The sequence below is a fragment of the Pseudophryne corroboree genome, chromosome 1 (assembly GCF_028390025.1).
Source record: "Pseudophryne corroboree isolate aPseCor3 chromosome 1, aPseCor3.hap2, whole genome shotgun sequence".
Classification (NCBI taxonomy): domain Eukaryota; kingdom Metazoa; phylum Chordata; class Amphibia; order Anura; family Myobatrachidae; genus Pseudophryne; species Pseudophryne corroboree.
The window spans coordinates 1,102,050,227-1,102,077,008 of record NC_086444.1 but is presented as its reverse complement, the minus strand read 5'-3'; the positions used below and the strand labels follow the sequence as shown (position 1 = coordinate 1,102,077,008).

Sequence of the window (26,782 nt, the reverse complement as noted above, 5' to 3'; positions counted from 1 at the left end):
TCTTCTCATCTGATTGTTTAGAAGAGAGTGCAGCTTTGTTCTAGCAGCTATGACCATGATAAAAGACAGTTAGGCATAATGTAAATAATAAAACATTTTTGGGAAGCAGCTCAGTCATAACTCTGATCTGAATGCCATTGAGAATCCACAAAATTCTTGTAAAGCACAATATAGTAGAATTAGAAAGTAGATTATTGTAAGGTAAATACTTCCTTAACATAGACTAACTGCTAACGGTTCTAAGCTACTGTAGGTGTTTAAAGAAGTGGATGATTTCTTATGTAATCAATTATTGTTTGGTTTTTATTTGTAATTCAGAAAACGTTTAGCTGTTTTTTTTTTATTGGGCATTGAAGTATTTTGTGCTTGGATTTCATGAAGGAGAATTTTAAATGAAGTCTTCTGTCTACTTTTTCATGTACTAAACAAACCTTTTTTTTATGCAAGCATATTTATCTTGGATAGATAAAGTTCCTATTTGTGCTGTGTTTATGTCTTACGAACTATCTTGGATAGATAAAGTTCCTATTTGTGCTGTGTTTATGTCTTACGAACATTTTTGGATTATCAAAAGGCCCCTTAGCTATTGGTATTATACTTTTTAAACACCATTCTATAAATTGGTATGTTTCTTTTTTGTGTGTATGCTTGCATACATTTTTGTGAGTATATCTGTGAATTTAGACATTCTCATATAAACAGTTTTTTATTAAATTGATATCCAATAATATTAAGATGAGCTGTATTCACTCTTCTTTTCAGTTGTATAAATCCTACCTCTTTATCTAAGAGAAGAAATCTGGAACATTAACATGTACTATAAAATGTGTTTCCTCACTAATAAGATCTTTATAATTAAATAGTTTTTCAAAATGCTAGTGTTAAAAAAACTTGATTAATTCTGTTAGTTTCATCTCTCCACCTCTAGTAGAATCATATGGAAATTATAGGGCAGATACTTACAAGGTATTCTGGTGTTTGAAGCCTGGTTAGAAAAAGGTGTTTTAGAAAAGTACCTTTTGGCCCCAACATACAGGCATATAGATGCAATAGATCCTTATATTATATTGTGACTTTAGACAGTGTACTGTGAGGATCCGGCGCAAACCAGATGTAGTAAACTATTGGCAAGGTGTGTCCCGGATAGCTACACCAGCCAAGTGGTTATCTTCTGGAGCAACCAGCACTGTGATATTTTGCTTCTATCACAACATAGACCACATTTAGATCATTTACAAGTCTGCTCAAGATATATGATGCAGAGATTGGCATTCTAGAGCAAGCAGTCCTTGCGGATTATTGGTCAGAAAACGCCATCACTTGATAGCAGAATATCAGACTTTTGTCTTGGAGCAACCAATGTAGCTACATATTTTTGTCAAAGACTGAGATAACTGCACCCTTGAATTTTTCTGGCAATCCTAAAGAGGGCATGGGATTACTCACCCAAATTTTCATGCATTTAGTAATGGAAACTGTATTGTTTTTCACCAGTTGGATTAATTTGGGACATTTAATCTCACTGGTGCCTGGACAGGCCTTGGCTTTGACCAAGAAAAATTATCTGTTGACTAGAAACAGCAAGGAGTTTTTGGCCACACTGAAGCTGATCTTTGACTTTCTAGGTCGCATCTCCAGTGGGTCAGATTGAGCGATGTGGTTGGCCAGTATGCCGAATTCATTTAGTATAGACCAGAACAAAACAATTTCTGCTTGCCTCCTTTCATAGAGGATTTGTGGACATTGAACACTTGCCAGGACTTTCATACCTGGGTTCAACTCAACAGAATCAGAGAACTGAGAACACTGATGGTTGACTTTATTGTGCTTGCTGAAGCCACTTGAAAAAATAGCACAGAATAAGAAAGACCTGAAAAGGTCCAGTGATCATTGGAACAATTCTTCCTCCATGTTAATTTCTCAAATTTTAAGTTGCTCATCACCCTTCCCTAGAGAGCTTTCTCCAGAGACACTGCGCCAAGGTTCTCAAGAACAAGCAAATGGCCGTGGAAGTTGTGATTGGATGTCCTATAACACCAGAATTGGTAACCCAAAAGACCAGGTGTTGATGTATGTACCAGTCACTGAGATCGCATTCTGTGCTATCCACACCCCGAAGAGCTATCTCATCCCGTTACCCTTTGTTCTACATGTATAAATCAGTGACAGATTGAAAGGCTGAAAAGGAGGGGATGTGTCATAGCGGCCACTTGAATACAACCCGCAAAAGTGGTAATGGTATGTGTTTCTTCCAGACTAATAAGACTGTCTAACGAATACCAAAAGGTGCTGTAGACTCTTTGATATATATTAGGCTGTGACCCTACCCCACCCCACAGAGTATCAGAATGCCCAATTGACCTGCTACCTGGCACTTTGCCTCCAGGGTGCAGGACAGTAAATACACACTATCTGATAAACTCCGTGTTACCTGCATACAGAAGAATTTGGAGAGTTGGTTCATCTCAGTGTACAGGTGCACTGGCACAGGGTTAGTTTTCTTAGAGGAAAAAAGATAGTTTCCTTAAACCCTTTGCTTTAAATAATTGGTATTCCTACCCACTAAACTCTGACCTCTTGATGATGTTACTTCAGGCCACAGCCTTTTTCAGACTGGACCTCCTATCAGTGTCTGGGAGGTGGATATATAAGGCAGCACAAAGAATGGCCACTATGAATATCCGGGTTTTCCATGTGTAGAATCTGTGGATGATTCCACAGGAGGTTATAAATAATTACTTGGGCCCATCGAGAACCTGTGATCATTTACTAGGAACTTAAGTACGTCAATACATATTTAAATATAATAAAATAATTAATTCCAGGTATGCAGGAAAGTTTTTGGCATTATTCGGCTCCGCAGAAAAGTTTGTCATTTTAAATGATGTATTATGTGACTGTTGACCTATTGTTCTTGTTGCAAAGCAGGAGGCATTTTAATGTGTAGAAATAAGACTACACAGAAGGTATTTATAAAGGTTATTCTTGTACAAGTGTGTGGAGGCAGCATCATCTCCTTAGTGTAACAGATCCCTACGTGTGTGACTAATTTACATTTAATCAAACAGAAGGGGAAGGAGAAACTGTCATTTCCTTCCATGACATCTATGTTGACATCGCAATCAAATCCGTCATTAAGAAACTAAAAAATGCAATTTAATTCTAGCATCAGAAATTTCAAGGAAGTCATGTAATTTCACTTATATTAGTTCCCTGCAAAGTTACTGTATTACCGGAGGTGAAAATGGCAGGCGTCTCCCCGATCCGTCTCTAGTCTGTGTTATTAAATTCGCACTGTGAGAACAGCCCTGGGAATTTATGCTGAAGTACTCATACAGAGTTATTCATTCTTATAATTTAGAGAAATTAATTACACTGCAGCTTTGTAATTGTTTCATTTGTTCAAGAGTTGCCAAGTCCCAGTACAAAGCCCTTTCACGTCATTTCTCTGCAAGGCAGAATCGGAGTGCAGTACTAATATAGTCTTGCTGTGAGTGACAATGTAGGATTAACAAATACAGTATCCTGTGCAGCAGTCGGGCAAACTAGGCGGCTGCATGGTTAGTGACCATGTGACTGCCATGACCTGAGTAAGCACGCTTCTTATAGATTAATGCTGGGCACGGCACACACAGCAAGACGGGTACGTTGTGACTTAATGCAGACCATCCAAATAATTGCGAGCTCATCGCGGCGCGAGAAAGTGCAGATGTATGCTGCAATTACGGTTCAGCTAGACTCACAGATTTTTGCTTGCACCCTCATGGTGCTGACTGCAAAAATCTGCGAGTCCAGGGTGAGATCATAGCGCAAAGGGGGCAAATTAAAGTGCCGTTGGCGGCAGCGCTTTTGCAATGGCAATTCAGCCCTCGTAGTTACTTGGATTTACCCCAACGTGTATTTGCAGCCTTATGTACAGTATATAGGTAATACAAAAAGTTTGCAATTCACTAGTGAGTTGACGCAAAGTTTGGAGGAGATATCAGGCAAAAGAAGAAGCAGATTTCCCATATTAAAAGTTAAGAAGGAGATTTATCATTCCTTCTAAACAGAAAAGGTAGAGGCGTTGCCCATAGCAACCAAACAAATTCTATCTACAGTTTATCTAGTGCAGTCTATAAAATGATAGCTACAATCTCCACTTGTCTTCATCATAAGGTTTGATAAATCTCCCCCTAAAGGCGCCATCACAGGTTTTCTGCCTGATGCTAGAGCCAATGTCCCCGCCTTTATGTAAATGTACAAGCTCATGTAGGTCTTACTTTGGAAGCTGGAATGTGGCTTTCAATACTTTCATGGATTCTTATGGCTTTTATTAGTCGTTTCTTTTACATATATTTAGTGCATTCATTCCAAGACACAACATTGAAGATATAAGGGAGCACAGCGGTGCTTATAGAAATACAGTGACACAATCCTGTCTGCCCATCTGCTATGAAAGATCAGCTATTCCTGTATCAGGCAGGGACGTGTAGTCAGGGGAGGCAGTGCCTCCCCTGTGATTGATTATTAAAATAATACAAAGAAGATACTTATAACACATATTCTGTGTCACAAGTATCTTCTTCATTTTATTCTAATAATTTTAACTACTAAAATCAGTTTGCGTAGACAATGGGACAGAGTGGGGGGCGGGGCCCAAGCACTGGGCTTTAAAAGCCCATTAAAAAAAAATCTTGAAAGCAGAACTTAAACAAGTGCTTCACTGACAGGGACACCACCCCCATGTCAGCGAGGCAGCTGTGATTGGACAGCGGATCCAGTGCTGGATCCGCTGTCCAATCACCCATATGCTGCGTAACGGACGGAAGTGGCGGCGGGACCCGGCAGTGACTGGTGTTGGAGCTGTCCCGGCACCCGGCTACAGCAGCGGTGCAAGGAGGAGCAGTGGACCTGAAGACGGTAGTGGTGGGAAGCAGCGGAGGCCAGCGCTCTTCCCTCTCCTCCCAGCCAGCAGCAGCGCCTACACTGTCTGGACACATAGGTGAGAGGGGGGGTGGCGCTGGGCTGGGTATTGCACTGAATGAGAGAGATATAGATTGAAATAGATATATATATATATATATATATCTAAATCAGAGCCTCCCCAGTCTATGACCTCACTGCACGTCACTGGTGTCAGGATGTTTCTCTGCCACACACTGATGCTGCTTCTCAGAGTATAAGTTACTTATAGGGAATGTATAAGGGATAGGATTATGGGAAGTACCCTTTATTCAAATGTATTAAATGGAATTATTATCCAGTATAACATACCTGATAAAGGTAATCTTCAAATACAAAGTAGTAATCATCATTGCTAGCCGTCAGCTTCACATCCTGCAAAGAAACAAATAATTAAAATAATTCCATGACACCAAATGCTATCATTATCGTTAGTAATAACCAGGGATTAAAGTGAGCCGGAACGGGGCGGAACTGCGTTCCGTCAGTTCCACTTGGAGACGGAACGCAGTTCCGCCTCCTCTGGCTCACCTAACCCGGCGATGTGTCCCCCGTCGCTGCAGGGAGATGACGGGCGCCCGCTGAGAGCGTGTTACCAGCGGGCGCCCGTCTTCCCGCACAGCGGCAGCCGGAGGCAGGAGCTCAGTACTGAGCTCCGCCTTCCGGCTCAGTCAGTGCGCGCTATGGGAGAGACGTCATGACGTCTCTCTCATAGTGCAGAGGAGCGGGTGACGAGAGGACTGCAGCGGCTGGACACGGAGCGGGGCTTGGTAAGTATGGTGTGTGGCGTGTGCTGTGTTTTTTTTTTTTAATTTGTGTAGCAGCTGGGGGGCAAACTACTGAGAGGTCATTACTAGGGGGGCATTATTACTGGGGGGGCAAACTACTGAGGGGCATCTACTGGGGTCATTACTACTGGGGGGCATTTACTGGGGGACATTACTACTGGGGGCAAATTACAAGGGGGAAAACTACAGAAGGGCATTACTACTGGGGGACAGACTACTGAGGGGCAGTACTACTGGGGGACATTACTACAAGGGGGCAAACTACAGGAGGGCATTACTACTGGGGGGCAAGCTACTGAGGGGCATCTACTGGGGGGCATTTACTTGGGGGCATTACTACTGGGGGACAGACTACTGAGGGGCAGTACTACTGGGGGACATTACTACAAGGGGGCAAACTACAGGAGGGCATTACTACTGAGGGGCATCTACTGGGGGGCATTTACTGGGGGGCATTACTACTGGGGGACATTACTACAGGAGGGTATTACTACTAGGGGGGCATTACTACTGGGGGGCAAACTACAGAGGGGCATCTACTGGGGGCATTACTACTGGGGGCATTACTACTGGGAGACATTACTACTGGGTGCAAACTACAGGGGGCAAACTACAGGAGGGCATTACTACTGGGGGCATAACTACAGTGGCATTACTACTGGGGGCGTAACTACAGGGGTTAAACTACTGGGGGCATACTACTTGGAGGCATTACTACTGGGGGCTAAACTACAAGGGGGCATAACTACAGGGGCTAAACGACTGGGGGCATTACCATTAAGGGCATTACTACTGGGGGCACTACTAATGAGGGCATTGTAAAGGGGGCACTTCATAAGGGGCATCACTCCTGGGGTCATAAGGGGCACTGCTATTGCGAGCATTGCATAAGGGGCACCACTACTATGGGCTCTATATAAGGGGCGCTACCACTGTGGGCATTGTATAAGAGGCGCTACTGCTGTAGGCATTATGTGTATTATGGGGTGCTACTACTGTGGGCGTTATTACTATTGTGTAACACGCCCCTTTTTTGAGACCACGCCCCTTTTTGCGGCGCGCGCAATACCTTTGTTGAATTGCCACCGTGGGAAGGGGGGTGAGTTCCACCACCTCTCTAGGACCACTTTAAGCACTGGTAATAACTAATAGTCTATACATAACTAATATACAATATATTACATAAACAGACATCCCACGAATCAATTCTTGGATTTGAACATGACTTTGACATTTATTTATTATATTTTGAACAATTCGAAAATTGGAGATGTTTATATCTTATTTCACTATAGTGTCCTATTTTATTACATTATTTATTAAATTAAATTCAAATAAAAGGGGTCTATTTACTAAGCTTAAGATAAAGATAAAGTGGACGGAGATAAAGTACCAGCCAATCAGCTCCTAACTGTCATTTTTCAAACCCAGCCTGTGACATGGCAGTTAGGAGCTGATTGGCTGGTACTGTATCTCCGTCCAAGGCTTAGTAACTAGACCCCAAAGTACTTCTTGTGTGTGGTGTGTGTACAGGGAGAGTAGGTCTAATTGTAGGAAAGTGTGCAGTGTTGAGGTTAAATACAAGATCCTAAAGCAGTTAAAGAAATTACAGATAAATCATTATGGTAGGATGTAAGATGCAGCTTTTTACTTGGTTTTCTAATAATCAATAATAATTATGTATATTTTCAAGGATGTCATGTTACTACCATGGCAACTATAGTCACATGTTGAAGCAGAGACTTTGAAACTGTAAATTCCTCCTCCATCTTCCATCATGTGACATGCCGGGTGTCTTTGTAGCAGACAGACTGTGTTTGGGAATTGCAGTCATACTTACTTTCCCACCAAATTGTGTAGAAAAGGAGACGATAATTTGTAGGGGGAATAAGGTACATGCTTAAAATGTACTTTGGTACTACTAACAAAACAAAAACACTATATGGGATTGCTACTGCAATAGAGTTACTTAGTTTTTTTTTTTAATTATTGAAAATAAAATTAGACAAAAAATGACACAATGGCAGCTGAAAATAGGTACTATATGCCATTATATATGGTAGTAGCTGAATACCCGTGCTTCGCTACAGATTTTTCCGTGAGTATAACTTTCATTTTGAAGAACTTCCTGGTAAACTATACATGCTCCGCCTGCCGCTGCCAATTTTTGTCAAGCCGCACCTCCGGGCTTTCCCGGATTGATGCTGTCAATAGGCTGGTGCTGGGAGAATAATCTGTATCCTTCTCTGTCCCGTTCCACCTCTGATGTTGCCCTGTGCAATGCTGTGACGACAGGCCAAGCTCCGCCTGACACAAGACTCACAACGTTATCTATTTGATGAAGGAGGACCGGACCGGGAAGCGCACGCGAATATACTCACGTATGTACATTGACCTGTAGCCATTATTCTGTTATATTGTCTTGTATTGTAGTGTATAATTTGTATTGTAAACCCCCTTTCAGAAATAATCCACTGTGGTGTCGGAACCCAGCGGTAAAATCACAATTGGTGTCGTGTCCTCATTGCCCTGCTAAGGTTTAAAGTGTATTATTATTGCATAGCATTGCTGTAGAAGGTTTAAAGTGTATCTCTGGGTGTGTATGCGCTGTGAGTACTTTGTACCGTCAGCGCGGCGTGTGTACGCAAAGTCCGTACACTGTACGGGACTCTGTACGCTAATAGCGTAAAAGGTGCGTAGAGTGTGAATTAAGTATTGCGGCCGCTGCGGCTAAAGGTTTAAAGTGTATTTAAGGTATGTTTAAGGTATAGCTTTCATTCCTGTAAAGATAAGCAGCTTTATCAATATATACAGGGGGAGAGAGAGGGAGATACATACACACTGTGCATCCGGAAAGTATTCACGGCGCTTCACTTTTTCCACATTTTATGTTATAGCCTTATTCCAAAATGGAATAAATTTATTTTTTCCCTCATAATTCTACACACAATACCCCATAATGACAACGTGAAAAAGTTTTTTTTTTTAGATTTTTGCAAATGTATTACAAATAAAAAACTAAGAAAACACATGAACATAAGTATTCACAGCCTTTGCCAGGAAGCTCAAAATTGAGCTCAGGCACACCGTTTCCTCTGATCATCCTTGAGATGTTCCTACAGCTTAATTGGAGTCCACCTGTGGTAAACTCAGTTGATTGGACATGATTTGGAAAGGCACACACCTGTCTACATAAGGTCCCACGCTTGACAGTGCATGTCTGAGCACAAACCAAGCATAAAATCATAGGATTGGTCTGTAGACCTCCGAGACAGGATTGTCTCAAGGCACAAATCTGGGGAAGGGTACAGAAAAAAAAATCTGCTGCTTTGAAGGTCAAAATGAGCACAGTGGCCTCCATCATCTGTAAATGGGAGAAGTTCGGAAACACCAGGACTCTTCCTAGAGCTGGCCGGCAGTCTAAATTGAGCAATCGAGGGAGAAGCGCCCTAGTCAGGGAGGTGACCAAGATCCCGATGGTCACTCTGTCAGAGCTACAGCATTCCTCTGTGGAGAGAGGAGAACCTTGCCAGTGGCAGTTTTATAGCAGTCCATTATTCAAATAGGGGACCCACACTCAGCGATGTCTGATAGTGTTTAGTGTAATGATCCTGACTGTATTTCTCATATTTGGTGACTTACCTCTGCCATCTGTCCTGGACCCTGTGTCTTTTCTGCTCACTGGGATAAACAGCTTGCCAGTACCATGAGTTTTCTGAGTGCTGAGAGGTAACAAGCTACAACAGTGTTGATTAACCTTCTGTGTGAATATGGAATTCAGCAAGTCTCTCTATGCTGTGCCTACACAGCAATCATTGTTGTCATTACACTATATGCCTCTCTGACTCCAGTGGCCACCAGATACATTCTGCACTGTGCTCAGCTCTCTGGTGTTTGGGCCTAAAAGCCAGCATCCTCTGTTTATTTTAGGAGTTTAGGCTTCAGTGTTTTTCCGGTCTGCTAGGCCTCACTCCACATTAGAGCCTAACCTGGAGTACTGACATGACAGGGTCTGATTACCTGACTTGGAGCAATCCAATCCTGTGCCAGCCTGAGACTCTCTGAATCACCTGACTCTGTTCACCAATCACAAAGGACCAGGAAGTATAAGAAACCTGTGTTACAGAGGGGACCAGTTCCTTGTGTCACACATCTATGTGTGAGCTTAATAGCTGAGCTCCCTGAGAGGTAACTCTTTTACCTTGGTTACGGTAAAACTCTGCTCTTTTGCTGCCCAGTCAGGATTACAGTTGTGTTACCAGTTATATCCAGTATCAGTCTCGTCTTAAAGACACAGCCACAGTATTCTTCAGCCTTGTCTTAAAGTCACAGCTACAGTCTTCAGTTCTTTTTCAGCCTTGTCTTAAAGTCACAGCCACAGTCATTGTTCTACAAACAGTTGCGTTTCCAGTTATAGCTGGTACCAGCCCGGATTATAGTCGCGTTCCAGTTATACTGGTACTCAGCCCGGTTCACAGTGCAGTTCTCAGTCTCAACGGTAACCAGCCCGGTTATCAGTCTCACCGCTAACCTGTCCAGTTCTCAGTCTCACCGGTAACCAGTCCGGTTCAATGTCTTCAGCTCTCCTCCCAGTTCTGCGCAACTCCAGAGAACATGCATCATAGTAACCTTGAGTACACAAACACCTACTTCTGTGACAGTATATCCAGTTCACTCTCACCAATACATTCACCATCCTGCTATCAACACCAAGTCCCTAATGATCCAGTGGTCAGGATACGGCTCCCTCTGCTGAGGCCCAGGTTCGACCCCCGGTCAAGGATTGCTCTTTACTACTTCATCTCACTGATTCCCACAGACCAGCCAAATATACACATAGTCCTCCAGTTACCCGCACGGACTTCACATACACGCCGGGTTTACAAAAACCACAGTTATGACATTTAGTGGTGGCAGTTGACGTGGCTCCCCTATTTGATAAATGGAGTGCTCTGCAACTGCCACTGCAAGGAAGACCAGGAACAGACCATTGTGTCCTCCCTCCTCTGCAAACTTGGTATCGTCGTCACCGTGCATTCTTTATAGCCCAGACTGGGTAGACTGTCTAAACTCTCCTCTGTGAGGGGAAAATTATCTCACCCCTTTTAACCCCTTCTTAGTAGGTTCCTACGTCACAAAAGCTAGCTACTGTCCAAATGTCAAGTTCCTAGTCCTTATGTCACTTTATGAAAATATCCAAAATACTTGGGTTCAGAAGTATTTTGAATATCTGATTTTTCTGTATTTTGGAATATTTGCATACCATGAGGAGATATCTTGGGGATAGGATCCGGTTATTTTTCATATACACATAACCTGAAGGTTCATTTTATAGAATATTTTAATAAGTTTGTGCATTAAACAAAGTTTATGTTCATTGTCAAGTGCAACGAACTATGCTGCTCTATATAAGAAACTGTTAATAAATAAAATAAAATTGTCAGAAAGCAAAGATTTCACTCTCTCAGTCATGGTCAAAAAAATTCTGTATCTCCGAAATTTCCCTATTTTGGAATGTTGTATATGGGAGACTCTAGCTGTGACACCATGCACTCGCATGCTTCCAGATTTTTGGATGGAAATGAGACACAGCCCTATGTTTCACTGAATATGTTTTATGACAGCATTATCACAGCAATGGAAAATATATTAAATGACATGAATATGATGGAGTACAAATCTTTCCTGACTTCTGACAGAATGCAATAAACTGAGATTACTAACCTTGTAAATCAGACTGTCGGATAAAAGGTCATGCTGAATTACATTTGATTTAAGCTGCTCGTAGTATAAGACGTCCTAAAAATATGAGAGGCACAAAAAACAGAGCAAAAAATATTTATTGGTTAGAGAATAATAATATACAATTCCATATAAATGCAATCTGCAACTGTGACAGTGGAGAATAATAAAATACTATATACTGGAGAGTGCTCAGCACAAGGTATGTTATCAAACTTAAGTATAAACATGATGTAGTAAACCGAACGGAATGCTTGCAGCACGCACAATAGCATAAAATACCTCTCAACATCATAATATATATATAAAAAACAAAGCATGAAATCAGCTGAAATGTTCTACTGTCGCCTAACAAAGCTTCTGCTGCATAAAGAGAGGAACTGGACAGGAGTAAAAGGGTCACTATACACACAGACAAGGCAACGTAAATAATTTATGTTCATTTTTTTCTTGTACTTCGCTTTTACAAAAGACTTTCATTTCCCAGTAGAACATAATAGAGGAAAGGGTGTTGCATAGAAGATGAACAGCCTTGCAATTAACCCTTCATGTTAATTTCTTTTTACTAGCTCCCCTAAAAAAACAAAGGTTTGTAAAGTACCCAAGGTATTGTTGTCAAATAGACAGGTTCTAGAATCTCTGCCAGGGAAGAGTGTAACTTTGTCACAGTTACCCTAGTACACAACTTACATAGGTTGTTCGTTCGAGACAAATTCACAGCAGTGAAATATTCTCTTCATTTCTTTATGATTAACTTCACAATGCACCAACCTTTTAAGTTTTTTTAATAAACACTTTTTAATGGGTAACCTAAAAAATAGGATTTTAATTACCTACCGGTAAATCCTTGTCTTCTAGTCCACAGAGGATACTGAGGTCCACATTAGCACCATGGGGTATAGACGGGTCAACTAGGAGCCATGGGCACTTTAAGAATTTGATAGTGTGGGCTGGCTCCAATGCCCCTCCTACCAGACTCAGTCTAAGAAACTGTGCCTGAGGAGACGGACATACATTGAGAGGATATAAAAGGATAGTGGTGAGATTCCGAACCAGCACACACAAACTAGAGGAAAGCCAAGCTTACCAAACTTTAAACCAGGAACAGCAACTGCTGCACCAACAATACTTAACCAAGTAGCAGTGCAGGAAGAAACGAAGCACTGGGCGGGTGCCCAGTATCCTCTACGGACTACGAGAAAAGAATTTACCGGTAGGTATTTAAAATCCTATTTTCTCTTATGTCCTAGAGGATATTGGGGTCCACATTAGTATCATGGGGATGTACCAAAGCTCCCCAACCAGGTGGGAGAGTGCTGAGGTTCCTGCAGAACTGACTGACCAAACTGAAGGTCCTCAGAGGCCAAAGCATCGAACTTGTAGAACTTAGCAAACGTGTTAGCTGTAAAGCCGAGACACCCCGGGCAGCCGCCCAGGAAGAACCCACCGACCTAGTAGAGTGGGCCTGTACAAACTTTGGACACGGCAAACCTGCCGTGGACTAAGCATGCTGGATAGTAAGCCTGATCCAACATGCAATAGTCTGCTTTGAAGCAGGACACCCAATTTTATTGGGATCATAGAGAACAAACAGCGAGTCCAATTTCCGGTGACGAGCTGTCCGTTTCACATAGATCTTCAAAGCCCTCACAACATCCACGGACTTTGCAGTAGCCGAGGTGTCTGTAAGCACCGGCACCACAATAGGTTGGTTGATATGAAACGCAGACACCACCTTTGGAAGAAAGTGCTGACGAGTTCCAAGTTCAGCCCTATCTTCATGAAAAATCAAATAGGGGCTTTTGTGAGACAACGTCCCAAGCTCCGACACATGCCTCGCAGAAGCCAAGGCCAACAGTGTGACGGTCTTCCACACCAGAAACTTGACGTCAACGTCCTGTAAAGGCTCAAACCAATCCGACTGCAGGAACTGCAACACCACGTTGAGATCCCAAGGTGCCGTGAAACACATAGGGAGATTGGATGTGCAGAACCCCCTTCAAAAATGTCTGAACCTCAGAGAGAGAAGCCAATTGTTTCTGGAAGAAAATGGACAAGGCCGAAATCTGGACCTTTATGGAGTTCAGGCGTAGGCCCACATCCACACCTAACTGCAGAAAAAGTAGAAAACGCCCTAACCTAAATTCCACCGCGGGAATTTTCCTGTTCTCACACCAAGAGAGGTATTTTTTCCAAATACAGTCGTAACGTTTAGACATTACCCCCTTTCTGGCTTGTATCAGGGTTGGAATAACCCTATTGGGGATCCCCTTCCGGGCTAGAATTTGACACTCAACCTCCATGCCGTCAAACGTAGCCATGGTAAGTCTTGATAGATGAATGGCCCCTGTTGAAATAGGTCCTCACTAAGAGGTAGAGGCCACGGGTCCTCCAGGAGCATCTCCAGTAGATCCGCATACCAGGCCCGTCTTGGTTAGTCCGGAGCAATCAGAATTGCTTGAACCTTTTACCTTTTTATTCTTTTGAGAATGTTTGGGATCAAAGGGAGTGGTGGAAACACGTACACCATCTGGTAGACCCATGGAGTCACCAGAAAGTCCACCGCCACTGCTTGTGGGTCCCTCGACCTGGAACAATACCGCTTGAGCTTCTTGTTGAGGCGATTGATGTCAATTTGTGGCATTCCCCACCGACATGTCAAGCACCCGAACACCTCCGGGTGAAGGCCCCACTCTCCCGGGTGGAGGTCGTGTCTGCTGAGGAAGTCTGCTTCCCAGTTGTCTACTCCCGGAATGAAGATCGCAGACAATGCAAGAGCGTGTCTTTCTGCCCAGAGAAGAATCCTCGTTACCTTGACATTGCTGCTCTGCTCTTCGTTCCGCCTTGTCGGTTTATGTACGTTACTGCCGTCACATTGTCCGACTGAACCTGAATGGCCTGATCTTGAAGAAGACGCGATGCCTGTAGAAGGGCGTTGTATATGGCCCTTAGTTCCAGAACGTTGATCGGCAGAATGGCTTCCTGACTTAACCACTTTCCTTGGAACTGTTCCCCAACCTCCGAGGCTTGCGTCTGTGGTTAGCAGAATCCAATTTTGAATCCCGAACCTCCAGCCTTCGGTCAGATGAGAAGTCTGAAGCCACCACAGAAGAGAAATCCTGGCTTTTGGCAACAGACGGATCCTCTGCTGCATGTGACGATGCGATCCGGACCATTTGTCCAATAGATCCAGCTGGAAGGGCCTTGCGTGGAACCTTCTGTACTGCAGCACTTCGTAAGCGCCACCATCTTTCCCAGAAGGCGAATGTATAGATTCACCGATATCAGTATTTTTCTTAGAACATCCAGCACCATCGACTGGATCACCAATGCCTTTTCCCATGGAAGGAATACCTTTTGTGCCTCCGTATCCAGTATCATGCCCAGGAACAGAAGTCTCTGTGCTGGTTTCAGATGAGATTTTGGTAGGTTCAGAATCCACCCGTGATCCTGGAGTAGACAGGTCAAGAGGGCAATGTTATCTAATAACCTCTCCCTGGAAGACGCTTTTATCAGCAGATCATCCAGATACGGAATTATGTTCACTCCCTGTTTGCAGAGGAGAAACATCATCTCTGCCATTATCTTGGTGAACACCCTTGGTGCCGTGGACAGGCAAAATGGCAGGGCCTGGAACTGGTAGTGACAGTCCTGTAATGCAAATCTTAGGTAAGCCTGATGAGGCGGCCAAATCGGAATATGAAGGTACACTTCCTTGATATCCAGAGACATCAAGAATTCTCCCTCTTCCAGACCTAAGATCACCGCTCTCAGAGACTCCATCCTGAACTTGAACACTCATAGGTACGGGTTTAAAATGGGCCTTACCAAACGTCCGGCTTCGGAACCACAAACAGGTTGGAATAATAATCTTGGCTTTGCAGCTGAAGTGGAACTGGAACAATGACATGAGTCCGTACCAGTTTTTGAATTGCTTCCTGTAAAGTCATACTTGCTTCTTGAGAAGCTGGTAAGTCTGATTTGAAGAATCTGCGAGGTGGGAGTTCCTGAAACTCCAGTCTGTAGCCCTGGGTTATAAGATTTATGATCCAGGGATCCTGGCAGGACATTGCTCATCTGTGACTGAAGAATCTTAAACGGGCTCCCACCTGCCTGTCTTCAAGGCAGTGCGGTCCACAGTCATGCTGAAGGCTTAGAGGAAGCAGAACCGGGGTTCTGTTCCTGTGAACCTGCAGTTGCTGGTTTTCTGGGTTTACCGCTATTGTCTTTGAAGGCCATAGAAGAACCCTTGGTCTTGTTCTTAAACACCGCTATCCGAATGGCCTGCAGAGTTGGAGCAGTGTAGGATTTTCTAGCCAGGGAGCTGCGGAAGGAAGGTATGTAGATTTACCCGCCGTAGCCCTGTATATCCATGTATCCAGTTCATCTCCAAAAAGGGCTTGCCCTGTGAAAGGTAGGCTTTCCACGCCCTTCCTGGAATCCGCGTCCGCAGTCCACTGGCGTAGCCACAAGCCCCTGCGTGTCGATACAGTCATAGCAGTGGAGCGTGCACTGAGTAAACCAATTTCCTTTATGGCCTCCACCATAAAGTAAGCCAAATCCTGTATATGCTGAAGGAGTCAAATTATCACCCCCATGGATAAGAAACCTAACTCATCAATTAGATTACCTGACCATTTTGCAATGGCCCTAGAGATCCACGAACAAGCTATAGTGGGTCACTGGGTTACCCCCACAGCTGTGTTCAGAGATTTGAGAGAAGTCTCAATCTTGTGGTCTGCAGCATCCTTCAAAGAAGCTGCCCCATGAACAGGTAAATCTATCTTACGTGACAGCCTGAAACCGATTTGTGTCAACAATCGGTGGGTTTTCCCATTTCTTTCTGTCATCCTGAGGAAACGTGAAGGATGCGAGTAGCCTTTTTGGGACCTGAAATTTCTTGTCAGGATTCATCCAAGTTGCTTCAAATAGGGAATTTAATTCCTTAGATGCAGGGAATAAAAAAATAAGATTCCTCCTCGTCCTCTGACACCTTTTCAGGAATGTGCAGGACATCTCTAATAGCTTCTATCAGGGCTTGTATCCCCTGTGATAAAGCTGCATCCCCCCCTACCGAGTCCACCTCACCCTCCTCTGAGTCTGATACATCATCATCATCATCATCATCGGTATCAGCCTGCATAATTTGGGCCAGAGTACGTTTCTGTGGACAAATAGCAGGGGTCTGAGCCCCCGGAATAACCATTGAATCTCTATTCATCAGGTTATCTACAGATTGCCTTAAATATTGCGTCTCCTTTTCATTTTGGGATAATTTGTTTGAAATAATCCCTTTTAATGAATCTAACCATACAGGTTCTGATCCACTAGCCTGAGAATGTGTACTATCCTGAGTACACTGTAGAGATCCCCAAGACTGAGAACAGCACTCTGTTGTGCATGATACACACTCCTTTGACATGATAAATGTAAAAGAACACACAAACAGTGAGGAATAGGTTAAAAGCACAGTTAACCCACACAGAGCCCTTCTAGGGAGACACAGAGTATATTGGAGCCAGCCACACAGCGCCCCTATAGCTAAAATACAAACTTAGCTGGGTCGCTAAGTACTCTAATAGGGCTTAGTACACCAAAATATTGCTCCTCCCCCTTGCTTTGACCCCCTGGTACCGCTGAGGTGCGCTGGAGTCCTTGTGAAGGAGCTGCGCTTCCCTGTCAGGCTGCCTGTGCAAGCTGCAGATGGAAAAATGGCACTGGTGAGTTGCTGGGTCGCTCATAGTGAAGGCCCCGCCCCCGTAATGGTGCGCGGTCTTCACGAGTTTTATACTGGCTGAGGTGCAGAATAAAGCCCCTGTAAGGTATGCCAGTTTGTGGGTAATAGTAGTGGCTCCAGCCGCCCCTCACAGCGGTCACACCGTGCACCTGAAGCCTGGAGCGCAGCATGCATATAGCGCTGCGCTCCTACCCTTATGCTGCCATTACAGTCGGTGACTCGCTAACCGGGACGCCAGTCACCTACTCACCACTCTTCTGGCTCTGTTAGGGGTGGCGGCGTGCTGCGGCTTGCAAATAGGACCCTCAGGGGCTCAGTGTCCTGTCAGCGAGGGACAGGATCATTAACCCTAGGGAGGCTGGGCCGTTTCTCCCCTAAGTCCCACGAAGCAGGCAGTCTGTGCCAACCAGACCTGCCTGAAAATAATAAAATAGAAAATAAATGCAGAAAACCCTTCAGGAGCTTCCCAAGCGTGACCGTCTCCTCCGGGCACATTTTCTAAACAGAGTTTGGTAGGAGGGGCATAGAGGAAGGAGCCAGACCACACTATCAAATTCTTTAAGTGCTCATGGCTCCTAGTGGACCCGTCTACACCCCATGGTACTAATGTGGACCCCAGTATCCTCTAGGACGTAAGAGAAATAGCCTTTCCATGTATTTATATTTGAATGTTCTTTCATCTTCATGATGAAGCTCTAATTTTGAAATACACTAACCAACTATGAGATCTTCTTCAGACAGGTGTTTTTTATTTTGAAATAAATTGAAAAACACTTTACGGTACACAGGGGAACTCCAACCATGTATGCAACTTTTTCTAGATAACTGATTGCAGGGTTTATTTAGATGCATCATATTGACTGGGGTAAATACATACAGTATATACTAATAAAGTCACTGTACATGTAGTGAATGGCACTTATATGATACAACAAACTGTAATATCTGATTAACCTTATGCATGTATTAATGTGTTTAATGTTACTAGTCATTAAGTTTTTTTTTATTTTTTTTAAATAAGATCAATTTTGAGGAAATTGCAGAGATTCTCAAGTTCTATGTCACAAAGTTGTGCTCATGTTTTATAGCATTTATCTTGTAATACCTTCCTATTACTCTCTATGGGACATTACTGACTCGGATCACATCATAACTGTGCTCTAAGCGGTTATGTGCTTATTAGACCTATAGACAGTGACAGCGTTTCTGAAATTGCCTCTGTGCCGTGCAGGTGTTTCTCATCATTAGCCTCACATAAGGAAGACACCTATTTTAATGTCAATTTTAAAGTCAGCTACTAGCGTTGTGATATCACACACTTGCACGCAGTCATGTCTGCTGTTTATGGTCTCTTTTTGCTGACCCATAACGTGCCTTAAACTCAATTCAAATCAGTTTAGACTATATATAGAAGGTTTCTGTCCACCATAAACGCTACATCAAATTTATACGTAGATACTGTACAAATCTTTCTTGCAGTCTTTTGCTTATAGCTGGTTACTCTAAAAGCAGATGTTGCAGTGCATGTAGATGAATTGATTGACCTTCAATTTATTACTCCTATTGGGAGTATGGAGTGGTTTCACATGAACTTATTGTGACACCATTTTACTCGGTTAAATGTTGGGAATACAGGGCTTAATTCAGATCTGATCGCAGAAGCAAATTTGTTAGCTAATGGGAAAAACCATGGGGGTCATTCCAAGTTGATCGCTCGCCAGCAACTTTATGCAGCGCTGCGATCAGGTTAAATCTCGGCAAAACTGCGCATGCGTATGCACCGCAATGTGCAGGCACGTCGTATGGGTACAAAGAGGATCGGTGCTGGTCGATGGATTTAACGAAGAATCCATTCGCACAGCTGAATGCAAGGTGATTGACAGAAAGAGGGCATTTATGGGTGTCAACTGACCGTTTTTTTGGGAGTGTTTGGAAAAACGCAGGCGTGTCCAAGCGTTTGCAGGGCAGGTGTCTGACATCAATTCCGGGACCAAAAAGTCTGAAATGATCGCAGCGGCTGAGTAAGTCCAGAGCTACTCAGAAACGGAAAAAAACTTTTGTACCGTCGGCTGCAAAAGTGTTCGGACACTTGCAAAGCGAAAATACATAGGCGGCGACTATATGATCACAGCGCTGCAAAAAGTTACTAGTGAGCGATCAACTCGGAATGACCCCCCATGTGCACTGCAGGTGGAGTAGATGTAAGATGTGCAGAGAGAGTTAGATTTGGGTGGGGTGTGTTCAAACTTAAATCTAAATTGCAGTTTAAAAATAAAGCAGCCAGTGTTTACCCTGCAGAGAAACAATATAACCCACCCAAATGTAACTCTCTCTGTACATGTCATATCTGCCTCACCTGCAGTGCACATTGGGGGTAATTCAGATCTGATCGCTGGGCTGCGTTTTTTGCTGCCCTGCGATCAGATACTCGCCGCCTACAGGAAGAGGGTGAATTCGCTGTGCAAGCGTGCATTTGGATGTGTAGAAGAGCTCCACAAACTGATTTTGTGCAGTCTCTGCACAGCCCATGACTTAGTCACTACGAGTGCTTCTTGCTGATCGGGACCCGATTTTACGTCAGACACCCTCCCTTCAAATGCTTGGACATGCCTCCGTTTATCCAGACACTTCCTGGAAATGATCAGTTGCCATCCACAAACGGCCTCTTCCTGTCAATCACCTTGCAAACGCCTGTGCGATCTGATTTTTCGCCCCATCCCATCGCTATGCGCCGCAGCCTGACGCTGTTGTGCAATGCGCCAGCGCATTGCGGATCACACGCATGCGCAGTTCAGATCTGAACGCATGCTGTGCGAAAACTCACAGCAGCGATCAGATCTGAATTACCCCCCATGGTTTTGCCTATTAGCTAACAAATTTGCTGCTACGATCAGATCTGAATTAGGCCCACAGTAGGCAGGAATAGCAGTACATGCCCTGTGTCCTGGCAGACAAGGGGATACTCTGCTCAGAGGAAAGTAGATTACAGGTGTGGGAGATGGTGGGACGTTCTGGCGGAATGCTAAACAGATTATCAAGAGCAATAGAAATCACATCACTGAAAACCTGTTTATTTGTTTTTTCTATTTTATAATACTTTTTATTCTTATATTACTGCTAAATGATCAAATATTTGTGTTATTCATTTACACGTTGTCATTCAAAATTACAAATGGAAAAAAAAATAAGAATTTACTTACCGATAATTCTATTTCTCATAGTCCGTAGTGGATGCTGGGAACTCCGTAAGGACCATGGGGAATAGCGGCTCCGCAGGAGACTGGGCACAAATAGAAAGCTTTAGTACTACCTGGTGTGCACTGGCTCCTCCCCCTATGACCCTCCTCCAAGCCTCAGTTAGGATACTGTGCCCGGACGAACGTACACAATAAGGAAGGATTTTGAATCCCGGGTAAGACTCATACCAGCCACACCAATCACACCGTATAACTTGTGATCTGAACCCAGTTTACAGTATGATAAACAGAGGAGCCTCTAGAAAAGATGGCTCACTACAACAATAACCCGATTTAGTTAACAATAACTATGTACAAGTATTGCAGACAATCCGCACTTGGGATGGGCGCCCAGCATCCACTACGGACTATGAGAAATAGAATTATCGGTAAGTAAATTCTTATTTTCTCTGACGTCCTAGTGGATGCTGGGAACTCCGTAAGGACCATGGGGATTATACCAAAGCTCCCAAAACGGGCGGGAGAGTGCGGATGACTCTGCAGCACCGAATGAGAGAACTCCAGGTCCTCCTCAGCCAGGGTATCAAATTTGTAGAATTTAGCAAACGTGTTTTCCCCTGACCAAGTAGCTGCTCGGCAAAGTTGTAAAGCCGAGACCCCTCGGGCGGCCGCCCAAGATGAGCCCACTTTCCGTGTGGAATGGGCTTTTACAGATTTTGGCTGTGGCAGGCCTGCCACAGAATGTGCAAGCTGAATTGTACTACAAATCCAACGAGCAATAGTCTGCTTAGAAGCAGGAGCACCCAGTTTGTTGGGTGCATACAGGATAAACAGCGAGTCAGATTTTCTGACTCCAGCCGTCCTGGAAACGTATATTTTCAGGGCCCTGACTACGTCCAGCAACTTGGAGTCCTCCAAGTCCCTAATAGCCGCAGGTACCACAATAGGCTGATTCAGGTGAAACGCTGAAACCACCTTAGGGAGAAATTGAGGACGAGTCCTCAATTCTGCCCTATCCGTATGAAAAATTAGGTAAGGGCTTTTATAGAATAAAGCCGCCAATTCTGAGACGCGCCTGGCTGAAGCCAGGGCCAATAGCATTACCACTTTCCATGTGAGATATTTTAAGTCCACAGTGGTGAGTGGTTCAAACCAATGTGATTTTAGGAACCCCAAAACCACATTGAGATCCCAAGGTGCCACTGGAGGCACAAAAGGAGGCTGTATATGCAGCACCCCTTTGACAAACGTCTGAACTTCAGGAACTGAAGCCAGTTCTTTTTGGAAGAAGATCGACAGGGCCGAAATTTGAACCTTAATGGACCCTAATTTTAGGCCCATAGACAGTCCTGTTTGCAGGAAATGCAGGAAACGACCCAGTTGAAATTCCTCTGTAGGGGCCTTCCTGGCCTCGCACCACGCAACATATTTACGCCAAATACGGTGATAATGCTGCACGGTTACATCCTTCCTGGCTTTGATCAGGATAGGGATGACTTCATCCGGAATGCCTTTTTCCATCAGGATCCGGCGTTCAACCGCCATGCCGTCAAACGCAGCCGCGGTAAGTCTTGGAACAGACAGGGTCCCTGCTGGAGCAGGTCCCTTCGTAGAGGTAGAGGCCACGGGTCCTCCGTGAGCATCTCTTGAAGTTCCGGGTACCAAGTCCTTCTTGGCCAATCCGGAGCCACGAGTATAGTCCTTACTCCTCTCCTTCTTATGATTCTCAGTACCTTGGGTATGAGAGGCAGAGGAGGGAACACATACACTGACTGGTACACCCACGGTGTTACCAGAGCGTCCACAGCTATTGCCGGAGGGTCCCGTGACCTGGCGCAATACCTGTCTAGTTTTTTGTTGAGGCGTGACGCCATCATGTCCACCTTTGGTTTTTCCCAACGGTTCACAATCATGTGGAAGACTTCTGGGTGAAGTCCCCACTCTCCCGGGTGGAGGTCGTGCCTGCTGAGGAAGTCTGCTTCCCAGTTGTCCACTCCCGGAATGAACACTGCTGACAGTGCTATCACGATTTTCCGCCCAGCGAAGGATCCTTGCAACTTCTGCCATTGCCCTCCTGCTTCTTGTGCCGCCCTGTCTGTTTACGTGGGCGACTGCCGTGATGTTGTCTGACTGAATCAGCACCGGCTGACCTTGAAGCAGAGGTCGTGCTAGGCTTAGAGCATTGTAGATGGCCCTTAGCTCCAGGATATTTATGTGAAGTGATGTCTCCAGGCTTGACCACAAGCCCTGGAAATTTCTTCCTTGTGTGACTGCTCCCCAGCCTCTCAGGCTGGCATCCGTGGTCACCAGGACCCAGTCCTGAATGCCGAATCTGCGGCCCTCTAGAAGATGAGCACTATGCAACCACCACAGAAGAGACACCCTTGTCCTTGGGGACAGGGTTATCCGCTGATGCATCTGAAGATGCGATCCGGACCATTTGTCCAGCAGATCCCACTGGAACGTTCTTGCGTGGAATCTGCCGAATGGAATCGCTTCGTAGGAAGCTACCATCTTTCCCAAGACTCTTGTGCATTGATGCACTGAGACTTGCCCTGGTTTCAGGAGGTTTCTGACCAGTTCGGATAACTCCCTGGCTTTCTCCTCCGGAAGGAACACCTTTTTCTGGACTGTGTCCAGAATCATCCCTAGGAACAGAAGACGTGTTGTCGGAATCAGCTGCGATTTTGGGATATTTAGAATCCAGCCGTGCTGCCGTAGCACTACTTGAGATAGGGCTACTCCGACTACTAACTGTTCTCTGGATCTTGCTCTTATCAGGAGATCGTCCAAGTAAGGGATAATTAAAACGCCTTTTCTTCGAAGAAGAATCATCATTTCGGCCATTACCTTGGTAAAGACCCGAGGTGCCGTGGATAATCCAAACGGCAGCGTCTGAAACTGATAGTGACAGTTTTGTACCACAAAACTAAGGTACCCTTGATGAGAAGGGTAAATGGGGACATGGAGGTAGGCATCTTTGATGTCCAGAGACACCATATAGTCCCCCTCTTCCAGGTTTGCGATCACTGCCCTGAGTGACTCCATCTTGAATTTGAACCTCTGTATGTAAGTGTTCAAAGACTTCAGATTTAAAATTGGTCTCACCGAGCCGTCCGGCTTCGGTACCACAAACAGCGTGGAATAATACCCCTTCCCTTGTTGCAGGAGGGGTACCTTGACTATCACCTGCTGGGAATACAGCTTGTGAACTGCCTCCAATACTGCCTCCCTGTCGGAGGGAGACGTTGGTAAAGCAGACTTCAGGAACCGGCGAGGGGGAGACGTCTCGAACTCCAATTTGTACCCCTGAGATACTACTTGCAGGATCCAGGGGTCCACTTGCGAGTGAGCCCACTGCGCGCTGAAATTCTTGAGACGGGCCCCCACCGTGCCTGAGTCCGCTTGTAAGGCCCCAGCGTCATGCTGAGGACTTGGCAGAAGCGGGGGAGGGCTTTTGTTCCTGGGAAGTGGCTGTCTGTTGCAGTCTTTTTCCCCTTCCTCTGCCCCGGGGCAGAAAAGAGGAACCTTTTGCCCGCTTGCCCTTATGGGGACGAAAGGACTGAGCCGGATAAGACGGCGTCTTTTTATGTTGAGAGGCTACCTGGGGTAAAAATGTGGATTTCCCAGCAGTTGCCGTGGCCACCAGGTCCGATAGACCGACCCCAAATAACTCCTCCCCTTTATAAGGCAATATTTCCATATGCCGTTTAGAGTCCGCATCACCTGACCACTGTCGCGTCCATAATCCTCTTCTGGCAGAAATGGACAGCGCACTCACTCTTGAAGCTAGAGTGGAAATATCCCTCTGTGCATCTCGCATATATAGAAATGCATCTTTTAAATGCTCTATAGTCAACAATATACTGTCCCTATCCAGGGTATCAATATTTTCAGTCAGGGAATCCGACCAAGCCACCCCAGCGCTGCACATCCAGGCTGAGGCGATTGCTGGTCGCAGTATAACACCAGTATGTGTGTATATACTTTTTAGGATATTCTCCAGTTTTCTGTCACCTGGTTCCTTGAGGGCGGCCGTATCAGGAGACGGTAACGCCACTTGTTTTGATAAGCGTGTGAGCGCTTTATCCACTCTAGGGGGTGTTTCCCAACGCGCCCTAACCTCTGGCGGGAAAGGGTATAATGCCAATAACTTTTTAGAAATTATCAGTTTTTTATCGGGGGAAACCCACGCTTCATCACACACCTCATTTAATTCGTCTGATTCAGGAAAAACTACAGGTAGTTTTTTCACACCCCACATAATACCCTTTTTAGTGGTACTTGCAGTATCAGAAATGTTTAACACCTCTCTCATTGCCATGATCATGTAACGTGTGGCCCTACTGGAAGTCACGTTTGTCTCCTCACCGTCGACACTGGAGTCAGTATCCGTGTCGACGTCAGTATCCACCACCTGAGGTAACGGCCTTTTTAGAGACCCTGATGGTTTTTGAGACGCCTGGACAGGGACCAGCTGATTAGTCGGCTGTCTCATGTCATCAACCGTCTTTTGTAAGGAGCTGACACTGTCACGTAAATCCTTCCATAAAGCCATCCACTCAGGTGTCGACTCCTTAGGGGGTGACATCTCTATTATAGGCAATTGCCCCGCCTCCACATCATTTTCCTCCTCATACATGTCGACACAAACGTACCGACACACAGCACACGCACAGGGAATGCTCTGATAGAGGACAGGACCCCACTAGCCCTTTGGGGAGACAGAGGGAGAGTATGCCAGCACACACCAGAGCGCTATATATAGATATAGGGACAACCTTATATAAGTGTTTCTCCCTTATAGCTGCTGTATTGTTAATAACCCGCCAATTAGTGCCCCCCTCTCTTTTTTACCCTGTTTCTGTAGTGCAGGACTGCAGGGGAGAGTCAGGGAGATGTCCTTCCAGCGGAGCTGTGAGGGAAAATGGCGCCTGTGTGCTGAGGAGATAGGCTCCGCCCCCTTCTCGGCGGCCTTTCTCCCGCTTTTTGTGAAAATCTGGCAGGGGTTAAAATCCATCCATATAGCCCAGGAGCTATATGTGATGTATTTTTAGCCAGCCAAGGTGTTTCTATTGCTGCTCAGGGCGCCCCCCCCTAGCGCCCTGCACCCTCAGTGACCGGAGTGTGAAGTGTGCTGAGAAGCAATGGCGCACAGCTGCAGTGCTGTGCGCTACCTTGTGGAAGACAGGATGTCTTCTGCCGCCGATTTGCCGGACTCTTCTTGCTTCTGGCTCTGTAAGGGGGCCGGCGGCGCGGCTCTGGGACCGAGCTCCAAGGCTGGGCCTGTGAGCGGTCCCTCTGGAGCTAATGGTGTCCAGTAGCCAAGAAGCCCAATCCACTCTGCACGCAGGTGAGTTCGCTTCTTCTCCCCTTAGTCCCTCGATGCAGTGAGCCTGTTGACAGCAGGTCTCACTGAAAATAAAAAACCTAAACTAAAACTTTCACTAAGAAGCTCAGGAGAGCCCCTAGTGTGCACCCTTCTCGTTCGGGCACAAAAATCTAACTGAGGCTTGGAGGAGGGTCATAGGGGGAGGAGCCAGTGCACACCAGGTAGTACTAAAGCTTTCTATTTGTGCCCAGTCTCCTGCGGAGCCGCTATTCCCCATGGTCCTTACGGAGTTCCCAGCATCCACTAGGACGTCAGAGAAATAAGGTTTTCTTGTTTTGTTTTTATTAAATGCCACTGAAAAAATAATCTCTCGTCACCACGATATGCGGTGAAAAGAAATAAATTTCTTGGGGCCTCTCTTACACAAACGATAAATATACGTCATAGCCAATATGTAAGTTATACTGTAAAAAACTATATTTTGTTTTGCCCTTTGATATATAGTATCTGAACACCTTATTGAATTCAGTTTTAATTCATGCATGACTGTGTGTATCCGGTTTATTAATCAATCAGATAATAAATCTCAGGGCTGCAGCAAGGAGGTGTGGCCACTGCTGTGGTCCAGGGTGCAATGCTATAATGATGCTGCTTAGTGCTCACCTGGGACCTGTCTATGTAGTAACGGAGGGCTCGCCACACAGGATAATGTGATTATATGCATTGCATATGGGACTGACCGACAATCAGGCATATGACCAGTACTGGTTCCTTAATCAGGCGACCATAAGAACTCTCTACCTGCCAAATGCCCGGCAGGTACAGGGAACACTAACCTGACATGGTAGGACACCATAAATGGCGGCAAGTACTCAGGGGGGTACTCACAGCGACTGTACGCTCGCTGTGGTGGGGCTTGCGAATAGGTCCCTCAGGAGCTCAGTGTCCTGTCAGTGGGGAACGGGACCATTAACCCTTCAAGAGGTTGGGCCGTTTCCTCCTAAGTCCCACGAAGCAGACAGGCCGGAGCTAACCAGCCCTG

The 26,782-nt window shown here is 45.2% G+C and overlaps 1 protein-coding gene across 4 annotated transcripts in view; it reads right to left on the bottom strand.

The window, feature by feature from the left end:
* Positions 1-26,782, bottom strand: part of TBC1D19 (TBC1 domain family member 19) — a 503,848-nt gene that overhangs the window by 163,186 nt on the left and 313,880 nt on the right. For all 4 annotated transcript variants that reach the window (XM_063922181.1, XM_063922190.1, XM_063922171.1 and 1 more), the window contains 2 exons: positions 11,457-11,531; positions 5,257-5,319 (listed from right to left, as the gene is read on the bottom strand). In XM_063922181.1, the coding sequence (XP_063778251.1) occupies positions 5,257-5,319; positions 11,457-11,531 (138 nt within the window). The remainder of the gene's footprint in view (positions 1-5,256; positions 5,320-11,456; positions 11,532-26,782) is intronic.